This window comes from Eutrema salsugineum, unplaced genomic scaffold (genome assembly GCF_000478725.1).
Source record: "Eutrema salsugineum unplaced genomic scaffold, Eutsalg1_0 scaffold_1, whole genome shotgun sequence".
NCBI classification, from domain to species: domain Eukaryota; kingdom Viridiplantae; phylum Streptophyta; class Magnoliopsida; order Brassicales; family Brassicaceae; genus Eutrema; species Eutrema salsugineum.
In genome coordinates this window covers 3,277,753-3,298,894 of record NW_006256909.1, presented here as the reverse complement: position 1 = coordinate 3,298,894, position 21,142 = coordinate 3,277,753, and the positions used below count along the sequence as shown (strand labels likewise).

General features: G+C 36.6%; 5 protein-coding genes across 9 annotated transcripts; 4 read left to right on the top strand and 1 right to left on the bottom strand.

Annotated features, from left to right (window-relative positions):
- Positions 1–485: 485 nt before the first annotated feature.
- Positions 486–2,412, top strand: LOC18030168. The gene is made up of 4 exons (XM_006412430.2): positions 486–676; positions 796–910; positions 1,182–1,296; positions 1,379–2,412. The coding sequence occupies exons 1-4, from the start codon at positions 576–578 to the stop codon at positions 1,816–1,818; spliced, it is 771 nt and encodes a 256-aa protein (XP_006412493.1). The 5' UTR covers positions 486–575; the 3' UTR covers positions 1,819–2,412.
- Positions 2,413–6,420: 4,008 nt separating this feature from the next.
- Positions 6,421–9,562, top strand: LOC18030167 (G-type lectin S-receptor-like serine/threonine-protein kinase SD2-5). Its single transcript, XM_006412429.2, has one exon. The coding sequence runs from the start codon at positions 6,909–6,911 to the stop codon at positions 9,393–9,395; it is 2,487 nt and encodes an 828-aa protein (XP_006412492.1). The 5' UTR covers positions 6,421–6,908; the 3' UTR covers positions 9,396–9,562.
- Positions 9,563–9,761: 199 nt separating this feature from the next.
- On the top strand, positions 9,762–11,782 carry LOC18029964 (putative L-ascorbate peroxidase 6). The gene is made up of 10 exons (XM_006412428.2): positions 9,762–9,974; positions 10,050–10,146; positions 10,244–10,359; positions 10,498–10,568; positions 10,693–10,735; positions 10,814–10,910; positions 11,002–11,085; positions 11,172–11,293; positions 11,419–11,485; positions 11,572–11,782. The coding sequence occupies exons 1-10, from the start codon at positions 9,782–9,784 to the stop codon at positions 11,672–11,674; spliced, it is 993 nt and encodes a 330-aa protein (XP_006412491.1). The 5' UTR covers positions 9,762–9,781; the 3' UTR covers positions 11,675–11,782.
- A 3,690-nt stretch (positions 11,783–15,472) lies between these two features.
- On the top strand, positions 15,473–18,823 carry LOC18029963 (protein WVD2-like 5). 5 transcript variants are annotated; one of them, XM_006412426.2, is made up of 9 exons: positions 15,473–15,664; positions 16,446–16,655; positions 16,741–16,986; positions 17,110–17,150; positions 17,348–17,419; positions 17,525–17,624; positions 17,707–17,778; positions 17,859–17,969; positions 18,051–18,823. In XM_006412426.2, the coding sequence occupies exons 2-9, from the start codon at positions 16,452–16,454 to the stop codon at positions 18,510–18,512; spliced, it is 1,308 nt and encodes a 435-aa protein (XP_006412489.1). In that variant the 5' UTR covers positions 15,473–15,664; positions 16,446–16,451; the 3' UTR covers positions 18,513–18,823. The 5 variants fall into 5 exon arrangements, with proteins under 5 accessions (XP_006412489.1, XP_024004584.1, XP_006412486.1 ...); XM_024148816.1 differs by having other exon boundaries at positions 15,473–15,675; positions 16,446–16,646; positions 17,528–17,624; XM_006412423.2 differs by having other exon boundaries at positions 15,473–15,675; positions 16,446–16,646.
- Positions 18,824–19,030: 207 nt separating this feature from the next.
- LOC18029962 lies at positions 19,031–20,765 on the bottom strand. Its single transcript, XM_006412422.2, has 3 exons — positions 20,300–20,765; positions 19,804–19,979; positions 19,031–19,369 (listed from the first exon to the last, which is right to left on the bottom strand). Exons 1-3 carry the CDS (start codon positions 20,732–20,734, stop codon positions 19,216–19,218), a joined length of 765 nt encoding a protein of 254 aa, XP_006412485.1. The 5' UTR covers positions 20,735–20,765; the 3' UTR covers positions 19,031–19,215.
- Between the last annotated feature and the right edge of the window lie 377 nt (positions 20,766–21,142).

Genomic DNA, 21,142 nt, shown 5'->3' with positions numbered 1-21,142 from the left:
TTAAATTTTTAATCCTTCCCTTTTTTCTTTTCTTTTTGCCGAGTATTTAAGAGTTAGACAGCATTTTTTAGGTATCTGAATCACGAGTGAGATCAAATAATTTCAACACAGGCCGAATCATTGATTTGTACCTGCATTTAGATGAATGTATATAGTAGTTTATTTTTTTATGTTGTCATCATAGAACTTTCATTTAGAATTAAGATATATAGTCGGTGTTTTGCATTTCAGAGTTGAAGAATATATAATAGTTAGCTACAAAAAAAAATGAATAACATGGACTAGTTTGTTACATATAATTGGTGAATGCTCTATTTTTTTTTTAGATACTTTAGAAAGATAATCTAAAAAATTATTGGACTGCAACCCTATACTGAGTAGGCCGGACCATAAAAGTTAGACCTGAGGAAAATAAGGCGGATTAAACCGGGAAAAACCGGATCAGACCAACTGACAAGACTGTCTCTCTCCCCCACACTGAAATTATTGAGAAGTGAAAGGAGGGGAAGAAAAACAATCTCACTCTTTTGTCTTTTCTCTCTCTCATAGAAACAAGAAAGTGGTGGAAGAAGAAGATGCCGAGGCCAGGGCCAAGACCGTACGACTGTATCAGAAGAGCTTGGCATAGTGACAGACACCAACCCATGAGGGGCTTGCTAATCCAAGAGATTTTCAGGTCATCTTCTCTCTCTCTCTCTCGCTCTGTATCTATCTGTGTATGTATAGTTGTGTGTGTGTGCATGTGTCCTTTATCTGTTTTCTTCAGCTCAATTGTGCATTTGAACTTTTTTGTAGGATTGTTTGTGAGATTCATAGCCAATCCACCAAGAAGAACACAGAATGGCAAGAAAAGCTCCCTGTGGTTGTCTTGAGAGCTGAAGAAATCATGTACTCCAAAGCCAATTCTGAGGTATTCTTTCTAACCATTTTTTATCTTTAAAAAAATCTCAATTTGGGGTTTGTTCGTGGAACAGAGAAACCAATTCATTAAAACAGCGACCCTCTTTCAACAGTGAGATTGATAGAGACTCACTTGTGATGATTTGCTCCATCTCATAATGAACATTGGATATTATTATGTCACTTTATATGGACTTGATAAAGAGATTTGTAACTAAATGTTTTACATTTGGAAAATTTATCTCTTTTTATTTACTTGTTGTTCTGGGTTTCATCGTTAGGCTGAGTATATGGACTTGAATACCCTTTTAGACCGTACAAACGACGCCATTAACACCATAATCCGACTCGATGAGACCACTGAAACAGGGGAATTTCTTCAGCCTTGTATTGAAGGTACATTATATTCGAATTCTTGGGGAGCATTATATAGGCTCAGATCAATGAGCAAGTCTTGTGTTTTTGTTCTTTATTGTAGCTGCTCTGCATTTGGGCTGCACGCCGAGGAGAGCTTCAAGAAGCCAACGGAACATAAACCCGAGATGTTACCTTAGCCAACAAGACTCAACTAACTTGGAAAACATCTTGTCGCCGCAGCAATACCAAGTCTTCATGAAACCGAACAACTTTGCTCCAAAGAATCTGACATTTCACAACCAAGACAAGTGCCCTGTCTCCAAGTACTCAGCCTACCCTTTATGCTATTCATTCCGAGTTCCTTCTTCGCCGATCTCTAACAATGTCACTGCCTCGTGCAAGCCCAAGAACAGACCTGCGACTGCGAGTGTCATAGATGCAACAAATGGCATTACCTTTGGTGGGTGTGATCTATCTTTGCGCTTAGGTCCTCTTGGAGATGTTAGAACTCCTAGTCAGAAACGGTGTAAGATCAGCAGCAGCAACGACAATAAAAGCTGAAGAGGAAAGCAAAGTTAGGTCTTTTTTTTAGTTCCTCTGTAGTTTTTTTGTGTAGATGTAAATAGAGAGAGAGAGAGAGAGAGAGAGAGAGAGGCAGATGTAGAAAACTAAAACAGGCAATGAAGCCGAAACTGGTCTGAAGTCTTCTTTGAAGGCTCGAACCATCAGGCTTCGATGTACTTTTAGTTAATTTGCACAATTCGAGAAATGTAAATTAGACTCGAACTAGTGTCCCGGAGACTGCTTATTGAGCCGAGCGATTCGTGCGGAGCCGCTGGGCCAGTGCCGTGCGCGTGCGGAGGTTTGTTCGCTTTTGTGATTGATAGATGTTAAGAAACATGTGATCGAAGCTTCAGGTCCAGTCGCTGTTCAACAGATACTTCAGCGATTGCCGATGAGACTCTTCTGATATGGCCTTACCTGGGCCACTCTAATTATTTTGAACTCAACTTAGACCCATTTAATAGACACACCACTCTATATGGGCCGAGTTATATCCTTTTTAAAAAACAATTTGTGGGAGATTTGTGAAACTCTTTGTTCCACAGAAAATTCAAGTGAGCTTAGACGTTCGTTAATTCTAATATTTCACAATCTCATTACACAATATCAAAAATTAAATTTACATTAGTTAAGTATATAATTGTTGATCCGTCTATGATAGCATACGATCCAGCTGTACTACATTTAGACTCGAATTTGAATCTATGAAGAAAATCTTAGATGCAAAAATTAATCTCAACAACCAAATCTCTTAAACTATTTCACCTAATATGAATCGTTAGTCTAAACACATTTTCCATTAGCATTTTTCCAAGTAGTCCATTATTGAATATTGTCAAAGTAAGATTATAAAAAGAGCTAAGCTTTCTGTAACTTATCCCACAAAAGTAATTTCTCATTGGATTTTGATTAAAGCCTTTTTTTTTGTCTCATTCCCAACCTTGTCCATTGTACCAGAAAACAAAATATAATTGATGTCTTACCTAAAAGTTGATCGAAGTAGTTTAAATTTAATTAAATAGGTGACCATTTGTGACTCTCTACGTATTGGTTTGACACGAAATGACCGGTTCTAGCTCGTCGATTTTATTACTAATATTTTTTCTTGGAATAAAGCGACCCATTATTGATCAATTAGCCATTAGATAATAAATTATTTATAAAAAAAACGGAGTGAGATATCTCAGTTATACGTTGACGGCTTCCACGGACCACGTTCATGATGATATCAAATGAGATCATTCGCATGATTGTAGTGGAAGAGACATGACGAACTATACCGATTTGTTAAGATAACATTTATAATTTTTTTTCTGTGATATGTTAAGATAAGATTTGCGGAGTAATGTAAACACACACATGACACATGCCTACATATGTAATAATGTATGCATTCATAGAACTGAGTTATTTCATTATTTGATACATGTTTTGATTAATCTGTAAAAAAACAAGTTCATAGGTTTTGTCCTGCTTTTAATAATAAAGTTTATTCTACGGCATTCAGGCACTTATTCATTACAGAGTTTATATAGATATATTTTTTCTTTTTGTTTAAACTCACGAATTCAAACCGATTTCAACATTTTGGTTTATACATCGACATATTGAAGCTTTTTTGTTGTTGAAGGACATATTGGAGCTTTCTCTACACATTTCAAGAGAAGACCAACAAATGACAAACGATTTGATGAAATAACAGAAAACGAATTAATTATGGTAGCGAAATGAGGCGAGCGATAGGTCACGTTGACGTACCACGAACATTTAACAACCCACCTAAATGCGTGATTAACAAAGAATGATAAAAATATCGGATCGGAATCATATTCAAATGGTATTTTAAAAGAAACTTTTTCTTCTTATAAAATGTTATATTCATTTTCCATTAACTGCCTTGTAGATCTTTAGGCTAGCTCTTTCTTTTTTGTGGAAAGGAAACAAAATGTGTGAACTCAGACTATCTATGATTTTGTAATAGCGACAAAATAAACCCACTTTCATGAAGTAGTTTGAGTTCGTATTTTTGTACGTATGTATAGAATCTGAGATAAAAAAAAAAAGAATCTGAGATATATCAAGGTCTAGCTTATTTCATACTGGAGCATTATCTTTTACGAAACAGTTACATAATTTTCTGCTTTAAGGATTTAAATTTGCATCTTCTTACTCCAGTATCTTATTTAGGTATTTCTCTACTTTAAAACTCTATAACGTTTAAATTTACATAAACGCGGCGAGAAGCTTTAGTAGTCATATGGTAATTAATACTGACTCCATTTAATAAAAGATAATGTTTGCATTGAACAAGCTCTAGAATGCCCATAAATCAACTCAACATGTCATTGACAAAATAACTCCACAAAATTAAAAACATTTAAGATCAGAGAGCTTATACTTATAAGTAAAATGACTTATAAAATTGGATAGAAAAAGACTTCTAGAAGAAGATGAGCCCATAGTAATAAGAAGACGAGAACATTGGTATAAGTTATAACAGATATTCATATATAAATGCATATATGACAGTATATATCCAGTAAATATACATGAATGTGTATATATTTATATAAATAATAATGGAAGATGCATGTTTGGGGAAGTTGCATTTAAGGTTTAGGGAGCCTACTTAAAGACCTCTTGTGCTGTCACTGTTTAGTCCACGTCAAAGTGAATCACTATGATCCGTTTACTATTGCGTTGCTTGTTTTTATGGATGTATAGGTTTTATAATTTTATTTTATTTTATTTTAGAAGGGTTGGTTTTTATAGCTTCACATTTTTTACTACGAGTGTAAGTAATACGGAATACACTTGGAGATTCGCCAACTAATTTCAGAATAAATTATTTTGAGGATTTGAATGGGCGTAGACGATTCGGGGTCATTAAAACCAAGTTAACTCCCAACTACTTTTTTTTTGTTTGGAACAAATCCCAACCACATTTGCATTTGAGCAATTAATAAGATCTATTTTATGAATGAAAGCTATAAAAGCATACCCCTCAAAATCCTCAATTATAAATTACTCCGAAATTAGTTGGCCCCTCCTGAGGATCAGTGGATGCAAGAGTTGAATATATCTCTACTTTCGTATGATCCTATCGTAAGAAATTAATTACATGTCAAACATTTCAGATGTTTGACTTTGTTTAAAGAGAGAGAAAATAAAAAGAGAAACTGCGATTATAAATGGTGAGGAGATTAGGTAGACTAAAACATAAAGATTAGGAAGAGCATGTGTTGTATAACAGTTCACTAATGAAAATCTACATTAACTCGATAAGGATAGATAAGAATAATCGACAATAGCTCATCAAAACAGTATCTCTAAGACTAGAGAAGTAGTTATTGTAGTTTTGTACTTTATGTACCATATAATGGTATTGCGAATTTACATTGCCGGGAATCAAAATAAAAGTTTTTGCATTAAGAAGCATGATGATTCCTGTGATTTTTGGATGAGTCGAGTCCCCAAAAATATAGACAATACTGTGTGAAACATGTGTTCTCTCTTAGTAAAGAAAGTTGACATAATTCAGAGATTAATTAAGGGACCGAGTTTTTTGGTTCAGGATCTGTCTTGTCAGAATAGAAATAACAAAAACAAAACGTATAGAAATATAGCAATGGCATATAATAATGACGTTAGGCCGTTGAAAAAGAGTGAGTGTTTGATCTTCCTTCCTTCCTGTAAAGAGATGATGGTGGATTTTAGCTGCATTAATAAGTCAAACCAAACACACGTTCGGTCGTGAAAAAGAAGAGAAGTACCCAAGCGATTTGGTCAATTTCCTCATCCAGGGGTATATTGGGTATTTCCCAGTTCGAAAGTACACGAGATACGTCTGTCGACTGCCAGATGGATCCCGTACTCACTCGTCTTCTCAAAAATAAATTAACCTTCTCAGTTTTTTTTTTTGTTTTTTTAACCTCAGTTTTCACACTTTCTTTATTCCTCTTTCTTTTTCCAACCCAATTCTTACTTATTTTTTAAGTTTTGTTGTGATTTATATATATTCTTTTGGTAGATTTTTCTTTTAGATTTTATAACAGGATAAAGTCAGGTTGCGTATTTTTCTTTTCTTTTTTTGAGAAAGAGGTTAGGTATTATTATTTGTTGACAAAAAAAAGGAGAGACATTATTTCCTTTTTTTCCTACTATACTATTTATCGAACCCACGTTTTGACGTTGGCTGATCCATCATTGAATTGCCCATGACTTATTAGAAAAAAAATGAAAAAATGAAAACGAAAGTTATCTAACCGGAGTACAAATATTTAATCGTTTATTTAAGCAATCAGAAATTCTGTTTATTTTTCAAACATTCCACAATTATTTTTAAAAATGTTACAATCGTTTTTTTGCCTTAATAATTCTGCATTCACTTACGTCTTACCAAAAAAAGAAAAAAAATCTGGCATTCACTTACGCACACATATGTATGATCCTGCAATCCATATGTTATCAATTAGATCGGTTGTCTTCTTACTTGTTTGAAAAGTCAAAAGGTCATAAGGGTTTTGAAAATCTAGAACATGTTTGGTTGAAAAGAGAAAAAGACCAAAATAATTGTGACGGGCTCAACAGGGAAAACATAAAAAGGAAACGGATTTGAAGGAAACGGCTCCAGAGAGATTTAAGACACTCTCATCATCTCTCTTACTTCTCTCTCTCTCTCCCTGTTTCAACACCGCTTGTCGTCTTCCTCTCTATCAAGGACCCAAATCAAACATCATTGAATGCTAGCCAGGGAGGCAATAAAACAAACCAGAGTTTTCCTCCAACCCCTGAAATTATCCAACTTTCCCCAATTTTCATTTTCTGGGTTCTAATCGATTTTTCCTCCTTTCTCTCCCTCTCCCATCTGAATTCCGGCCTGAAGTTCGTCCAAAAGTTTGGACCTTTGGCGAGTTCTTTATTTACCTGATCAGGGGCTCTGAGATTTGGCTTTTTCCATCTTTCTTTTTTCTTTTGATTCTCAGATCCATTGACCTGATCCACATACAAAGTTTAGGTCTTTTTTAAAAAAAAAGGTTTAATTTTTATCCAGCTGTGTGAAATTCTGGGTTTCACGATCAAAAGCCATGAGAGGCTTCTTCTTCTTCATCGTCTTCTTTACATGTCTTGCTTTCTTCCCTGATCCTCTACTTGCCGGTGTAGCGTCCGTTGGGAGCATCGCTCCAGGGTTTAGCGGATCTCAGATGAATTACATCAACAACAACGGTCTCTTCCTCGATTCCAACAACTCAGAATTCGGTTTCGGTTTCGTAACCACACCAGCTTCCGTTACTCTGTTCACACTCAGCATCGTCCACAAAAGCAGCTCCAGACTGATCTGGTCCGCGAACAGAGCTTCCCCTGTTTCTAATTCCGACAAGTTCCAGTTCGAAGAAAACGGAAATGTCGTTCTGCGTACAGAACAAGGAGGAGGATCTGAGGTTTGGAGATTGAATAACACAGGCAAAGATGCTTCAAGAATCGAGCTTCGTGACTCGGGGAACCTCGTTGTTGTTTCCGGTGACGGAACTTCAATCTGGGAGAGCTTTGATCATCCCACGGATACTCTGATTACGAATCAAGTCTTTAGAGAAGGCATGAAGCTCACTAGCAATCCTTCTTCTTCGAGCAACATGAGTTATGCTCTTGTGATCGAATCAGGAGATTTGTTTTTATCTGTGAACAGTTTGACTCCTCAAGTATATTGGTCCATTGGAAATGACAGAAGGAAGATCATTAACAAAAATGGCGTAGTGACTTCATCGTCTCTCCTCGGGAATTCGTGGCGCTTCTTTGATGAGAAACAGGTTTTGTTGTCGCAGTTTGTGTTTTCGGAAGATAGAGATGATAACGCGACTTGGATCGCGGTTTTGGGAAACAACGGTGTAATCTCTTTCTCAAGTCTTGGCAGTGGTGCGTCTGTGGCTGATTCTTCCACTAAAATCCCTAGCGATCAGTGTTCGACGCCTGAGCCTTGCGGGCCTTACTACGTCTGCTCTGGTAGTAAAGTGTGCGGATGTGTGTCCGGTCTGTCTCGTGCCCGGTCCGATTGCAAATCCGGAATCGCTTCTCCTTGTAAGAAAGCTGAGAATAATGCAACACTTCCTGTGCAGCTTGTGAATGCTGGAGACGAGGTCGACTATTTCGCTCTCGGGTTTGCTTCTCCTTTCTCCAAGAACACCAATCTTGATAGCTGTAAAGAGTTCTGCAACAACAACTGCTCGTGCCTCGGTCTTTTCTTTCAGAACAGTTCTGGTAATTGCTTCTTGTTTGATTGGATTGGAAGCTTCAAGAACTCAGGTAATGGAGGATCTGGTTTCGTGTCTTACATCAAGGTGGCAACTAATGGTGCGGGAGGTGGAGATAAGGGAGAAGATGATGGGAAACATTTTCCGTATATAGTGATTATTGTAGTGGTGACGGTTTTTATCATCGGTGTTTTGATCTTTGTGGCGTTTCGGATTCATAAGAGGAAGAAAAAGCTTTTGGATGATCATCAAGATCAGAGTTCAGAGGAAGATAACTTCTTGGAGAATTTATCCGGTATGCCTATCCGGTTCGCTTACAAAGATCTTCAGTCAGCGACGAATAACTTCTCGGTTAAGTTAGGGCAAGGAGGGTTTGGATCAGTCTATGAAGGGACTCTACCTGATGGTTCTCGTTTAGCCGTGAAGAAACTTGAAGGAATCGGTCAAGGCAAGAAAGAATTCAGAGCCGAGGTTAGTATAATCGGAAGCATTCATCATCTGCATTTGGTGCGGCTCAGGGGTTTCTGTGCGGAAGGGGCTCATAGGCTTCTCGCTTATGAGTTCTTGTCGAAAGGTTCGTTAGAGAGATGGATATTTAGGAGAAGAGACGAAGATATTCTGTTGGATTGGGACACAAGATTCAACATCGCACTCGGAACAGCTAAAGGTTTAGCGTATCTACATGAAGACTGCGATGCAAGAATCATCCATTGCGATATCAAACCAGAGAACATCCTCTTAGACGATAACTTCAATGCCAAGGTATCTGATTTCGGACTCGCTAAGCTTATGACCCGCGAACAAAGCCATGTATTCACAACGATGCGTGGGACGAGAGGCTATTTGGCTCCGGAATGGATCACAAACTACGCGATCTCGGAGAAGAGCGATGTTTATAGCTACGGGATGGTGTTGCTTGAGCTGATAGGAGGAAGAAAGAACTATGATCCATCAGAGACATCTGAGAAATGCCATTTTCCTTCTTATGCTTTCAAGATGATGGAAGAAGGAAAGCTTATGGAGATTGTTGATGGGAAGATGAAGAATGTTGATGTGACTGATGAGAGAGTTCAAAGGGCGATGAAAACAGCGCTTTGGTGTATACAAGAAGATATGCACGCGAGACCTTCGATGAGCAAAGTTGTTCAAATGCTTGAAGGAGTTTTTCCGGTGGTTCAGCCTCCGACTTCTTCCACTTTGGGCTCGAGGCTTTACTCGAGTTTCTTCAAGTCGATTAGCGAGGAAGGTGGTGGTACGTCGTCTGGACCATCGGATTGTAACAGTGAGAATTATCTCTCCGCCGTGAGACTCTCCGGTCCGAGATAGCTCGCTTGTTTTTAGCCATATAAAGTATTTTATAGTGTTATAAATAGGTTTTTTGGCTGTTGTATATTGTGCTGTGTGGTAAAATTTTAAAGATTAGTGTCTCCTCCACTCAGTTTTGTATTTTTTAGTTACTATAGAATATTTGAACTACCTGTCGGGTTTCTCTTTTTTCGTATATCGCCTTGTCGTTTTCTATTCTTTTGTATCGTCACGAATTCCGAAATGCGTGCCGTGTCCAAACTTCTCTCTCTCTAAATTGTCGATTTCTGTGTTTCTATTGGCTAGAACATTTTGCTTACTGTACTCTCACGAGTAGACAATACAAACTCCCGCAGTACATAAAAAAAATCAGCTGGCGCTCGATGATTCTCGTCCCACCGTTAAAGATGACGACGACGACGACTGCGTCTCTGTTTGAAACTTCTCTTTCTCGGTGCTACTCGTCTTCTTCTTCTTCTTCTTCTTTCAAATTCGAATCTCCCGCGAAAACGAAAACGCGACTGTTCTCGCCAGCGACTGGGAATCATGTTATCCGATCGGTGACAGCATGTCGTATCCGTTGCGCCTCCGATGATCCTGGTAAGACCGGATTCTAGTATAGTTTGCACACTCTGTTCTACATGGCTTAATGTTGTGTTTCTGGGAAATTCCTAGGATCTGTTTTTCTTTCCAGTAGAAGAAAAGTAGTTGTTCTGTTGTCCACGATGCAGCTTCTGTCTCAGTCACTTCCCCCAAATGGAAATGCAGCTGAGTGAGTTTGAGCAAATCCTTGTTTTTATAATTGACCACCAAAAAGATTGTTCCTTTTTTTTTAATGTAATTTCTGAAATCGAGTGTTGGGATTTCAGAATTTATCAACTGATGCAAAACGAAATAAAGAAAGTGGTGACAAAGGGAAAGGCTGCTGGTGTGCTTCGTTTAGTGTTTCATGATGCTGGAACCTTTGAGCTCGACGATAATACAGGTAATTTCAAAGCTTGGTCGGTTTAGGTTCAGTTTGCTCCTTTTGCTGCTTCTTTCTCAGTAACAAGATACTGCAATCCACTTTAGTTGAGATCAGTTATGTCTTATTTGTTCTTTCTTGGTAATGAAATGATTGCAGGTGGCATCAACGGGTCTATTGCTTACGAACTCGAGAGACCTGAAAACACAGGTTTGAAGAAATCCCTAAAGGCACTAAATCCCTCTCCTTTTTGTTTGTTGTTGTTGTTGTTGTTATTTGCACTTGTATCTCAGAATTTTTCAAATATTTTACTTTCAAATAGCTAATTTTCATGGTAGATGGAATCTATGTTAGGTTCTAGCGAAAGCAAAGATAAAGGTTGATGAGATACAACCAGGTAATTACTGTTTCAACTTTACACACCAGAGAAATGTGTCCTGTTAGTGCAAAATGTTCTCAATCTGTGTGTTCTTAGTGTCTTGGGCGGATATGATATCTGTCGCTGGGTCTGTAGCGGTTTCAATATGTGGCGGCCCAACAATTCCAGTAGTTTTGGGAAGACTTGATTCAACGTAAGCAATGGTACTCCTTCCCCTCTCTCTCTCTCTCTCAAAGACACTGTTTCTATATTTTTAACAGGATGATTGTTTCAATGTTTCACAGGCAACCTGATCCAGAAGACAAGCTACCTCCAGAATCCCTGAGTGCCTCGGGTTTGAAAGAATGCTTCAAAAGAAAAGGATTTTCGTGAGTTTTTCTTACACAAAACATAGCTGAGACTAGAAGACTCATGTTAACATTTTGTAACTTGGGGGTTTGTGTTGCCATTGCAGGACCCAAGAACTTGTTGCCTTATCTGGGGCACATACGCTTGGGAGTAAAGGCTTTGGAGATCCAACTGTTTTTGACAATGCATATTACAAAATCCTTCTCGCAAAGCCTTGGACATCGGCATGTAAGTCTCGTGACAAAGTTCTTGCTACTGTCTCTACAGTTTCATCATCTGCCATGTTCCGAGCTGTTATACTGAGATTATATCCTTACATAGTTTATCTTATTATGACTCCATTTCGGATGCAGCCAAAATGACGAGCATGGTCGGGCTTCCTTCGGATCACGCCTTAGTGGAGGATGATGAGTGCTTAAGGTTTCTCATCTTACATTTACGATTTTCATTTTTGCTATCGATAGTAACATTCAAAAATGATATAAGATTCGTGGTTTGGTGCATAGGTGGGTGAAACGATATGCGGAAGATCAAGACAAGTTCTTCCAAGACTTCACCAATGCTTATACCAAACTAGTCAATTCTGGGGCCAAATGGAAAATGTTATGATTTCTAATTTTACCTTTTGTTAGTTCATAAATGTTTAAAACGTACCTGAACAAGTTTGGCAGTAATGCTTATTTGAGAGTATGAGAAAAGTTATCCTGCCTGTTACTACAGTAAGTACCAACAAAAAAAACCATCCATAAATAGTCAAATTTTCATTTGCCTGCGATGATTCATATGTGAACAAAATTCCCCTGCCAACTAACTAAGAAAAATAAATAGTAATATTGTAGTCAAAATTTACACAAACTTTTTCATATTTTTCTTTCTTTCTCCGGTGGCCCACTGGTCATTTAGCTCCACTAGGGTTTCAATCTTGAATTTTTGTGAAAAAGAAAATATAGAGATAGAGACCACTAACCCCACTTATCCTTCTTCAAGCAAACTTAATAATATAATTTAAACGATATAAGTCGAACATATATTTGGTTGGGCTGTTACTTGAATTCCATTAGTCATCCTCTGTTTTAGTCTTTGGAATAAAAATTCTGTAAATACATTTTGACATGTGATAGTTTATTCAGCATGAGATACTAAAACCATTTTGATATATATACGTATGTTGAGTTGAGCATTTTGTAAGTTGATTTGATTCGTGTAATGTCTTTGTTTGTTTGTTAAAGGTGTAAAATTTGACTACTTATGGTTCATTCATGTAGTAATAACTAATAAGCAAGAAGACATACTTCACATACTGATCGTCGTAAGTAGATGAAGTTTTTTATAAAATCGTGTCGGATTTTCAGTTGAATTCGACGCTTGCTACAGATGATGACATACAACAGTTGTAGAAAAAGAAATGGAGGTCACACAAAAAAAAAGAATGGTAGACCGATGTGAATTGCATAAAAAAAAAGAATATAGTATAAATATAAATAACTTATTTTCGATTTATTAAAAGTATATTAAAAAGAAATTATTTAAGCAAAATTATGTGCGAATATGTATTAGTACTTCTAGTAGATATATTTTTTTCATTGTTAATTCAAATTGAAATCAGTAAGAAAGAAATTAGGATTAGATAGAAATGATGGAATGAGAAAGTTTTGAGAAACATCCAGAAAGGAAGGGTGTCACAGTTGACAGTTGTACCTGTATCTTACCCTAATCACTGGACCAACTTGTCTCTTACTAAAAGTGGTTTTTGTGTCTAATCACTTTGCTTCCTCTTTAATCACTCTCTCTCAGTGCTAATCAGGATAATCATACGTCTTTTCTACTAAAGAAAAGAGTTTTTTTTTAATTATTGTAAACTTAAGTAAAAACGGCACCAAACTTAACTAGTTGGGAACATGGGAGGATCCTTGTTTTCTCCAAATCCTTTTGTAATCTTAATATACATACGGTCTACAATATATGGATACAGGATACCGTAATTAGTTTCAAGTGAAAGATGCACAGTCTGATATATATACACATAGGTACTGTACTTCACACCATCCAATTTTTAATATATACTCATACCCATACACAAACTGCATGATATGTAGTAACAAACACTGGAAACTGCAAAATAACAGCAACTCAAGTTATAGCCGTTTTTTTTTTTTGAACTTTCAAGTTATAGCAGTTATTTATAGTTAAATGCTCTCTAACACATTTTTATTTATTTCTGCTAAAAACAGCTATATTTTGTTTTTCTTGCGATTTAACACCGCTAGCTTCAAGAATTCCATATGAAAGTGTTGGATTGAAAAGAAAACACTTCAAATTCTGTCAGATTATGTCGTGTGAAAGTTTTTAGGTTAGATTTTACAACAACAAAAAATCCCTATCAAACTATCATACTTTAAAAGCTTTAATGATTCTTCACATCTAATGATAAGTCGGGCTAAACTAGTTAAATGTTCAACAATTGATAAAAGTGTTATACAAAAATTAGCGTCACTCATTAACCTATATATAAATATACATCAAAAAGTTGATTCATAAATGTGAACTGCTCTATAAAAACCTTGAGATAGAATTAGAAATAACTATAAGAGTATGAACGCATGATGACCAAAATCATACATAATGTATCTTAGGAAGAAAAGAGATTTGGAGCAACACCTTCTAAGCTTGATAATTGGTTTTTTCTAATTGTTAATTACTATGACTAATAAACTATTAGTTCCTCTGTAGTCAACGAAATAAGTACTGTTAACTTTGACAATTTTTTTAAGATAAAAAAACTTTGATTTGAATTAATTATTGGGCCTACCATAAGCTTTTGGGCATGTACATGTGGGTGCATGTATTTAAATATGAAACGCTTGTGTTCTTTATTGAATTTTAATTTATTAGTAAAAACACTGGTATTCTTTGTTTTGCATAAAATGGGGAATCAGGAATGCTGTACTTTGTTAACTTCTCATTTATCTATATAATCAAAATCTGAAATATAATTGATTGGTCCAAAAAAGAATTCTGCACGTATTAATCTAATTGTATCATTATATTGGTCCAGGCAAATTCAATTTGTATCAGATATGTTCTTTTACCGTTATCAATGTATATATATCGAGGTAATTTTTATGAGTCCTGTCTTATGAGTCTGCAAGGTATTATTATTGTAAATGGGTATTATTGATTGTTACTTTTGAAAAATATGTCCTTAATCTTAAAAATATAATAGTTGTCTGTGTATTAAAATAAAAAATAGTGTAGATTCCATGAGCTGGCTTTAAAATTTCTGACAAAAGGCGCTAATTAACTAGATGAATAAAGTTCCCATTTAATTTCAGAGTAACTTATATTTTAATAGCGTGGGGGATGATAAATATGGTTTACGACCAACATAATTTGCAATAATATGTATAACTAACGAAAAGTTTATACCGTTTGATTAAGAAAATCAGTAGGACATGTCTTTCTCCTTTTGTATTTAAAATTTTAAACCAAAACATAAAGCAATCTAACCATATCCAAAACCCCCCGAAAATCCGGGTTTCTTTTCTTATAACATATATTAAATTTGGACTTGGTTCCCACTTATGTTTCTTCTTTTATTCGACCAGCCACTCACTTATGTATTTTCTAATCCCAAGCTTTTCATATGTTTTTATAACGTCCCATTTAAATTCAGTTAGTGGATTTTACTCAAATTGTAATATGATATATAAAAAGGTTTTATATGCGTATGTGTGAAAGAGTTTACAAAATAATTTAACATCTTGAGGACATTGTGACTAAACCCTTTTTCCTGCAATGATTCCATAAATTTTGTTTGAGACAATATATATGAGTCATTGCAGATCTGCTGCATCCATTCAAAACTAAAGAAATTCATTTATATTTTAGAAAATTACACCATTAATCTCAAACAAAGGTTTCAAGTTGTAGAGGAAGCTATGTTTTTGTACATATTTATTTTTACTAATCCTCCACTATATCTTGTGATGGATAGAGTTGAACAAATTGAAATCAATTACTTAAACAAAAAATCAGTTTTCAGTTGCATATGTTTAAGCTCAGAGTTCGCAATGTATTCTTTGTAGACTTGTAGTATATAAGAAGTAAAGGCAGTCCAAAGTTCACAGTCACACAGCAATTCTGATTCACAAATTTCTGACTTTATAACAACAAAATTAATATGGGTTAAGGGATTATTAGTGGAAAATATTAGAGTTCCATAAAAGTAAAACTCCCCCTCAATCCCACGATTAAATAATAAACCGCCGATTAACCGTAATATCCCTGATGACGTGGCATTAAAATTTCGAACAGCCAGGCGCAGTAATAAATATAAAAAACGTTTTATCATTTTTCTCTCTTCACATTGAAAAAAAATCTCTCACATTTTTATTTTTTATTCACAGACGGAATCAAACTTGTGTAGACCGAGAATCCATCCCTCAGAAACCCCAAAACCAAAAAAAAAATAAAACAACTCAAGAACAAATCGAAATCTCAACTCTGTGAAACCTCATCCTTCTTCTTCTTCTTCTTCTTTCATCATTCCTTCGTTTATTTGCTTCAATGGACGTTTGATTTGCTCTGGGACTGCGTTTGGTGAGGAAGATGTGCGTCTTAGTGTTCTCTATTTTTTCTTCTTTTTTTTTTTTTGCTTGTTTCTTGTTTGTTTGGTTGCTTTGCAAAATGGCGGAAGTTCTTATGAATCTGAGTAACTTATCTACTTGTCCGTTTTCATTGCTTGGTTTGAGTGTCGGTAGATCGAAAGTAGAAACTGTCACTTACCGATTTGCTTCACTATCATGACTAGTGAGCTCAGTACATCGAGATTTAGGTTTTTTTCTGATTTAGATTTGCGCCTGCTTCCAGATTAGATTTGCGTTTCTTTGGATTTGCTATCTTAGATCGATTCAGGAATCGGCAGTTATGTGTGGATGAGTAGCGGAGTGAGTCAGTTTTCTGAGTTTTGTGGAAGGTTTTCTATCGTTGATCAGATAAATTTGTGGGGAATGTGTGTATTGTCTACGGATCCATTTACTTATATGTACTTTGAGCGGCTAAACTCTGGGTATTGGACAAACGAGTGCTTTTATGTTCACCACTTTTAAAATGCAGCTTGAATATTGGTCATTGGCACAATGTTGTAAAGTCACTTGATAAACCCTAGGAAAGCTCTCTGATTTCCTGGGAAAATGTTTGTTGTCTATTGATTGATTTACCTAATAATGCCTGGTTCAAATGTGTGTAAATCTACGTGAGTGGTTTTTTAGGTAAAAAATCTACTCCTCTGCTCAGGAACTTGATTGATTAATGGTGAGCTAGTTTACCTTTTTTTGCCTCTTCACTTATCAGTTTTTGTTCCGTATTTGTTGTTTTGTAGAATACTATGGAGGACCCCGAGAGAATCATGGTTTCTGATGGGACTGACTCTGCTCTTGCAAATGGTGGGTTAACAATGGAAAATGTCGGCATTCAACGAAATGGTGTTGCTTCTGGTGAAATCTTGGATACTACTTCAGAAAGTCAGAATGAGAATTCGGGAGACAGTTCCACTATGGATGTAGTTGAACACCCTAAGGAGGTAGCTGAGGTTTGTAACTCTTGGATGGTCATTTTACTCATCCATAAGATAAACATTTGTAAATTAACATTTGTGTTTTCTCTTTTATATGTAGGTCACACAAGTTGAAAATGTAGATGACCCAAAGTATATTAAAGGCCAAAAAGCACAACGGAAGCCGAAGCAAGAGAAACTCTCAGGTGGTAAGAATGTTCCATCGGTTCATATCAAAAAGAAGAAACAGAACAAAGGTGTAGATGCTAAAGTGGCAGCATCAAATGGTTCTGTTGCTCCTAATGCACACACAACAAAATCTCTAAAGAGCACATCATTTAATGGTAGAGAGGCTCAAGTCACGGAGGTAATCATCCCTCACATTTTGCTTCTAGGTTTCTTTGCTTTGGCTTATACATATTTCTGTGCCATCTTTTTCTTTTTTCCTTCTGCCTGAATATAATTTCTGATATCTTCTTTTCCGTATCAGCATGGTAAGCCAGACTCTGCACCAGCTGAAAGCGCCGCCGGGTATTGAGTCCTCATTTTTGATTTCAAGACTTAAGTTACCATATGACTTAAGTTACCACATGTGCTGACTGCAAAACCTAAAACATTTGCCAATAAATGCCATTTAGAGACTAGACATTGGTGCTAAGTCTTACCATTTATCTTTTAGTCCCTAATCAATCGTTGAAACTGGAGATTTGTTTCTCTCTTTGATACAGGGACAAGGTGAAACCAAAGCCTCAAAAGAAACAAGTTCATGAGACATCTGAAGATGATACTCAGTCTTCTAAGTATTTGTTTGACCTTTATATTTACCACCTCTTCTTTCTTGTGGCAAGCTATTTAGCTCTCACTTTTTTAGCATTTATGTTGATTATAACTTTCTGATTTCTTAGTAGCCCGAAAGCAGACGATGGCAAACCTCGTAAAGTTGGTGCACTTCCAAATTATGGATTCAGTTTCAAATGTGACCAACGGGCTGAGAAGAGAAGAGAGGTTTGCGTTTTGTTTCATTATACTTTTCTTCTCTCCACAAACATGTTTAAAAAGAAACTCATTTCTGCTTTTTATGGTGTAGTTTTATGTTAAGCTTGAGGAAAAGACTCATGCGAAAGAAGAGGAAATCAATAGCATGCAAGCCAAGTCCAAGGTTGTGTTCTAAACCCACTTCCATGTCACACTGTTCTCCACCTGCATTTTTTTTTTTTTTAACTATTGGTTCTCTCTCAGGAAACACAAGAAGCGGAGCTTAGGAAGCTAAGGAAAAGCTTGAACTTCAAAGCGACACCCATGCCTAGCTTTTATCAAGAACCTCAGCCGCCTAAAACCGAGTTAAAGAAGGTACTTTTGCTTTCTTCTCAACCATTTAGTGAAGTACTAATTCCCAGGTTTCATGTAAAATTGTTATTTACTGCCATGTAGATACCACCAACAAGACCTAAATCTCCAAAACTTGGGAGAAAGAAGACTGATTCTGAAGAAACTCAAACCCCTCGCGTCGGTAGGCTGAGCTTAGATGAGAAAGCTTTGAAAGATAACCCGACTGCTAAGGGAATCGTGCCAACAGTTGATCTCAAGAAGCAACCGGTGCGCAAGTCACTTCCAAGATTGCCATCTCAGAAAACAGCTCTCCCCGATGGAAAACCGGCTCCAGCAAAAGCTGTCACAACCTTAGCAAAGGTGAAACCTGAAAGAAAGAAAATTGAAAAGGATGCGGAAACTCTAAACCAGTCTTCACATCCTAAAGAAGAGGAAGCACAAGTGACTCTATCATCCATTGCTGATGCGGAAAATTCACATGAGATCGTATCTCCAAGGATGGATGAAGACAGAGCCGAGTCCGAGTCCATTGAGGTATCTGAAGTGGTTGCTGTTGAGCATTAAAAACTCCGCGTTACGATCATTACCCTCGGGACTCATATCTTGCGTTAATTAAGGAGGAGGACAAGAGGAAAAGAAACCGTATAATATTTATATGTATCTTCGACCAAAACTTATCTGAGAAGAAATGGATAAAAGAGTGAAAAGAACCACATGGATTTGGTTCTTTTGGTTGCTGCTTTTAAATATTTCTGTGTTTGATGGTAATGTTTTTAATCTTTTAAGATGTTTTTTGATGTCAAGATACTGTTTCTTTTTCTTTTGCGTTTTTGATGCTTTGATTCCTACAAGGTTAACATTCGACAGATTCTACCTTCGCTCTGTGTATTCTTTTTTCTCTTCTTTTTTTTCTTTCTTGTTTTTCTTTCTTGTATCAACGAGAGTAGAGCGTGACATCTCTCCCAACCATTGATCAATAATTGATTCGTTCTCGTTTTCACAACCAATAATTGATTATATCCAAAGCGCTGGACCAATCTCAATTCACACTTTTTAACTCTAAGCCTAAGGACACAAACCACTTTAATCCTCTTTGGAATATCAGACTTTTGTCCCAATAATGCAGCTTTGGACTTTTGATACATGGTTGGCTTTTTCCCACACATTAGCATCCATCAATCTACCTCAATGTGCAAAAGATATATATGATTAAACCGGACTTTTGAGTTTTAATTATATTACACCGGTTTAAGATCAATACAAAGAGTCAAGACACAACTGACACAGATGAGTTATAGGTAGAGAAACCATTCTCATAATTAATATCTTCTTCTTCTTCTTCTTCTTCTTCTTCTTCTTCTTCTTCCTCTTCTTCTTCTTCAGTATCCCATAGAAATCGAGCATAAGACGCAAGAACATGACTGTGATAAACACCAATTATCACGCATTAGATTAACATCTACCATGATAAAGTATATTATTATCTGCGGCCACACCACATAAACATCGCAGATGTAGAGAGAGAAAAAATCATAAATGATGTCTCTGTCATTTTCGACGTTTGAGGCTATATATGTTCTGAGACAAATTGACCAACCACTTCTTCAAAGGTTGGATATAGAGCAAATCACATATGATCCACAAAATCATTTACGTGTGAAATGTTATCTTATTATTCGCTTTCAACCAAACCATTCCCATGAAACAATCTATAGCTTGCCATAGCAACTACGCAATTCCCCAAATATATCAGCAATCTTTAAAAATGGGTTAAAAAAGTTAGAACTTGCATCTTGCGTCTAAGGAGACTCTGAACAATTAGCATATAGCAATTATAGTAATGTTATATACTCACCAGTCATGAGGAGAAGATTGAACAGCTTGATCAAAGTAGGACTGAGCACGAACACCGTCTCCGTGATTTTTCCATATCAAATCTCCATACATAGACAACATCTCTCCATCTCTCCCATTCTCAGACAACATCGCTCTCTCACAGTACTCCTCTGCTTTTCTCTCATCTCCTTTCACCTGCAATATCCCCCCCACAAAATTTGGATGGTGGAGCCACAAATTACACGACTTAGTAGATTTTAACCAATCAAAACCTAAAACCAAGAACATAGCAATAATACGTACCAAGTAATAAGATTCATTCTATTTCAGCTTTAACTTTATATTGTCTCTATATAGCATCATGTGGGCTTCAAGGATTGTCAAATTACAGTAGAATACTTTTTTTTCTTCTTCTAATTGCAATATAAATCTGTGACATTGTTTTTCCCCTATATAATTAGCAACTACTATTACAGTAGATTTCTATTCAGAACTAAAACAAATATGGTGTATACCTCTTTGAGGAAACGAGCGTAGTTAGCGAGAAGAAGAGCGTCGCCGGGATAACGTTGGATCATCTCTTCATAATAACCATCTACGCCCCCACCTCCGCCTCCACCGCCACCTCCGGCACCGTCTCCGCCTTTACCGCCAAATCCACCGTTCGAACCTCCCTGGTGGAGCCCGGATCTCTCCAAAATCCTAGAAGACGCCGTTTCGTCGTAGTAGACGCTGGACGTTTTGGTTTTGCTCTCCGGCGCCTGAATCGCACGCATCTCGTAGAGATTTCCATCTGAAGAAGCTCTGGGAATCGATTGATAACCTCGAGGAGAAGCAGAGACGGATCGAGTAGCCGTTACCACACGAGCTGCGTTTGTACATCGTGGAGCCGGCGATTTCTGGGAGGCGCGTAGGTTAAGTTCCAGAGATGACGCGCTTCTCAGTATCATTTCTAGTAGTCGGAGATTTTTTTTTTTAGTGGAGTGTGTGTGAGAGAAGATGAAAAGATATTTATGACTCAAAATATCATAGGAGTCTTACGTTCTTATCAGCCCCACTATTAGTTATTTCTGTCAATTTGACCCCAAAGTTTCAGCATTCATAATCACATCCCTGCATTACTCTAGTTTATTTCTTGGTCTAGAGAGGGAGACAACTTTTAACAGAAATCGAATTGAACCACCAAAACTGAATAAAATCCCGCTAATAATCTAAATATTTATCCTTTTTATCGATTGTATTTTAGTTTTTTATATCTAGGTAATGCATGTTACATGTGATAGATTTGTTCATTCATAATGTTACTAGAGTTAGAGCACTTTGTGAATCAAATATAAACTCTCATATATATAAGACAC

Coding starts and splice junctions, on each gene's coding strand:
- LOC18030168 (XM_006412430.2), top strand. CDS start 576: ATGCCGAGGCCAGGGCCAAGACCGTACGACTGTATCAGAAGAGCTTGG. Junction 677..795: donor CTAATCCAAGAGATTTTCAG/GTCATCTTCTCT, acceptor ACTTTTTTGTAG/GATTGTTTGTGAGATTCATA. Junction 1,297..1,378: donor TCTTCAGCCTTGTATTGAAG/GTACATTATATT, acceptor TCTTTATTGTAG/CTGCTCTGCATTTGGGCTGC.
- LOC18030167 (XM_006412429.2), top strand. CDS start 6,909: ATGAGAGGCTTCTTCTTCTTCATCGTCTTCTTTACATGTCTTGCTTTC.
- LOC18029964 (XM_006412428.2), top strand. CDS start 9,782: ATGACGACGACGACGACTGCGTCTCTGTTTGAAACTTCTCTTTCTCGG. Junction 10,147..10,243: donor CCAAATGGAAATGCAGCTGA/GTGAGTTTGAGC, acceptor TTGGGATTTCAG/AATTTATCAACTGATGCAAA. Junction 11,294..11,418: donor AAAGCCTTGGACATCGGCAT/GTAAGTCTCGTG, acceptor TTTCGGATGCAG/CCAAAATGACGAGCATGGTC.
- LOC18029963 (XM_006412426.2), top strand. CDS start 16,452: ATGGAGGACCCCGAGAGAATCATGGTTTCTGATGGGACTGACTCTGCT. Junction 17,625..17,706: donor GGGCTGAGAAGAGAAGAGAG/GTTTGCGTTTTG, acceptor TTTATGGTGTAG/TTTTATGTTAAGCTTGAGGA. Junction 17,779..17,858: donor GCATGCAAGCCAAGTCCAAG/GTTGTGTTCTAA, acceptor GTTCTCTCTCAG/GAAACACAAGAAGCGGAGCT.
- LOC18029962 (XM_006412422.2), bottom strand. CDS start 20,734: ATGATACTGAGAAGCGCGTCATCTCTGGAACTTAACCTACGCGCCTCC. Junction 19,980..20,299: donor ACGCTCGTTTCCTCAAAGAG/GTATACACCATA, acceptor GGGATATTGCAG/GTGAAAGGAGATGAGAGAAA. Junction 19,370..19,803: donor CAATCTTCTCCTCATGACTG/GTGAGTATATAA, acceptor TGTTTATCACAG/TCATGTTCTTGCGTCTTATG.